This window comes from Perkinsus marinus, assembly GCF_000006405.1.
Source record: "Perkinsus marinus ATCC 50983 genomic scaffold scf_1104296928332, whole genome shotgun sequence".
NCBI classification, from domain to species: Eukaryota; Perkinsozoa; order Perkinsida; family Perkinsidae; genus Perkinsus; species Perkinsus marinus.
Genome location: NW_003216841.1, coordinates 1 through 1,046, shown reverse-complemented (window position 1 = coordinate 1,046; position 1,046 = coordinate 1). Strand labels below are relative to the sequence as shown.

Sequence of the window (1,046 nt, the reverse complement as noted above, 5' to 3'; positions counted from 1 at the left end):
GGGAACTTACCTCCACACATTGGAGCTTTCTCAGACTTAAGGAAGGTGATAGTGTAACCACAGTCCTTAGCAGTATTGATATACTCAGCAACCTTAGCATCAGTGATGGCAATCTTCTCAGGCTCCATAGTGGTGAGATAGAAAGCCGAATCCGCTTCCTCAATCTCGAAGTGGATATAGTCAGACTTGGTAGCCTGAGCGACCTTCTTAGCAGCGATAAGGCAATGGATATGCCTGGCGATCTCAGCACTGGTAAAATGTTTGAAGTAGCTGGGATGAAGACCGAGCTCAGTGAAGTAGTAGACGATCTCCTGCCAGAGAGAACCAGCAGCGAGGACACCTTCCTTCATAATGATAGAAAAGACCTGAGTCATCTTGATTTCCAAATCCTCGGGAGTCAGGGAGATGTTGGTATTCTTCACTTGCTCCTTGAGAGCATTCTCACTCTCAGGGGAAAGATAACACATGGCATCATCACACTTGAGGTCGAGCTGACCGAGCACCTCTTTGATGTCGGTATGATGGTTCACCACAGCATCATGGATAGGAAGCATACCGAAGCGATCAGTCTTCAGCTCAGCCCCCTCGCCCAACAAGTATTGGACAGCCTCCATGTGACCACCAGCAGCAGCTAAATGGAGAGGAGTTCTCTTATCATAGTCTTGAACATTAACAGATAGACCGGAGTTGCTGGCCATAAGCTCCTTCATGCGATTGAGATCGCCCTCATAGGCAGCCTCGAGAAACGAAGAAATAATGCTCGTTGAATCCATAGTAGTGATTTTATAAAAATAGAAACTATGGGGACAGGATTGTGTGAAACGAGAATACAAACCCGGACTACAACTACGATCAATTCAACCAGAATAAGCTACCTCTAGCTTAAAGTAATGCAGCTTATACAGCTGCTAGATACTATAAGCTTCGGAATGCGAATCTTATATCGTTATGTAGGGAATGTTTCAGGAAGAGGGAATATGTGTCTGGGTACGTGATAGAGCGAAGTGATGTGGCATTTGGGCAGAGTTTCATGATGTGATTTGGGG

General features: G+C 45.7%; 1 protein-coding gene across 1 annotated transcript; it reads right to left on the bottom strand.

Moving 5' to 3' along the window:
- Positions 1-288: 288 nt before the first annotated feature.
- On the bottom strand, positions 289-773 carry Pmar_PMAR021333 (myotrophin, putative; the record flags this gene model as incomplete). The annotated part of the gene is made up of 2 exons (XM_002788330.1): positions 289-311; positions 341-773. 2 exons carry the CDS (start codon positions 771-773, stop codon positions 289-291), a joined length of 456 nt encoding a protein of 151 aa, XP_002788376.1.
- Between the last annotated feature and the right edge of the window lie 273 nt (positions 774-1,046).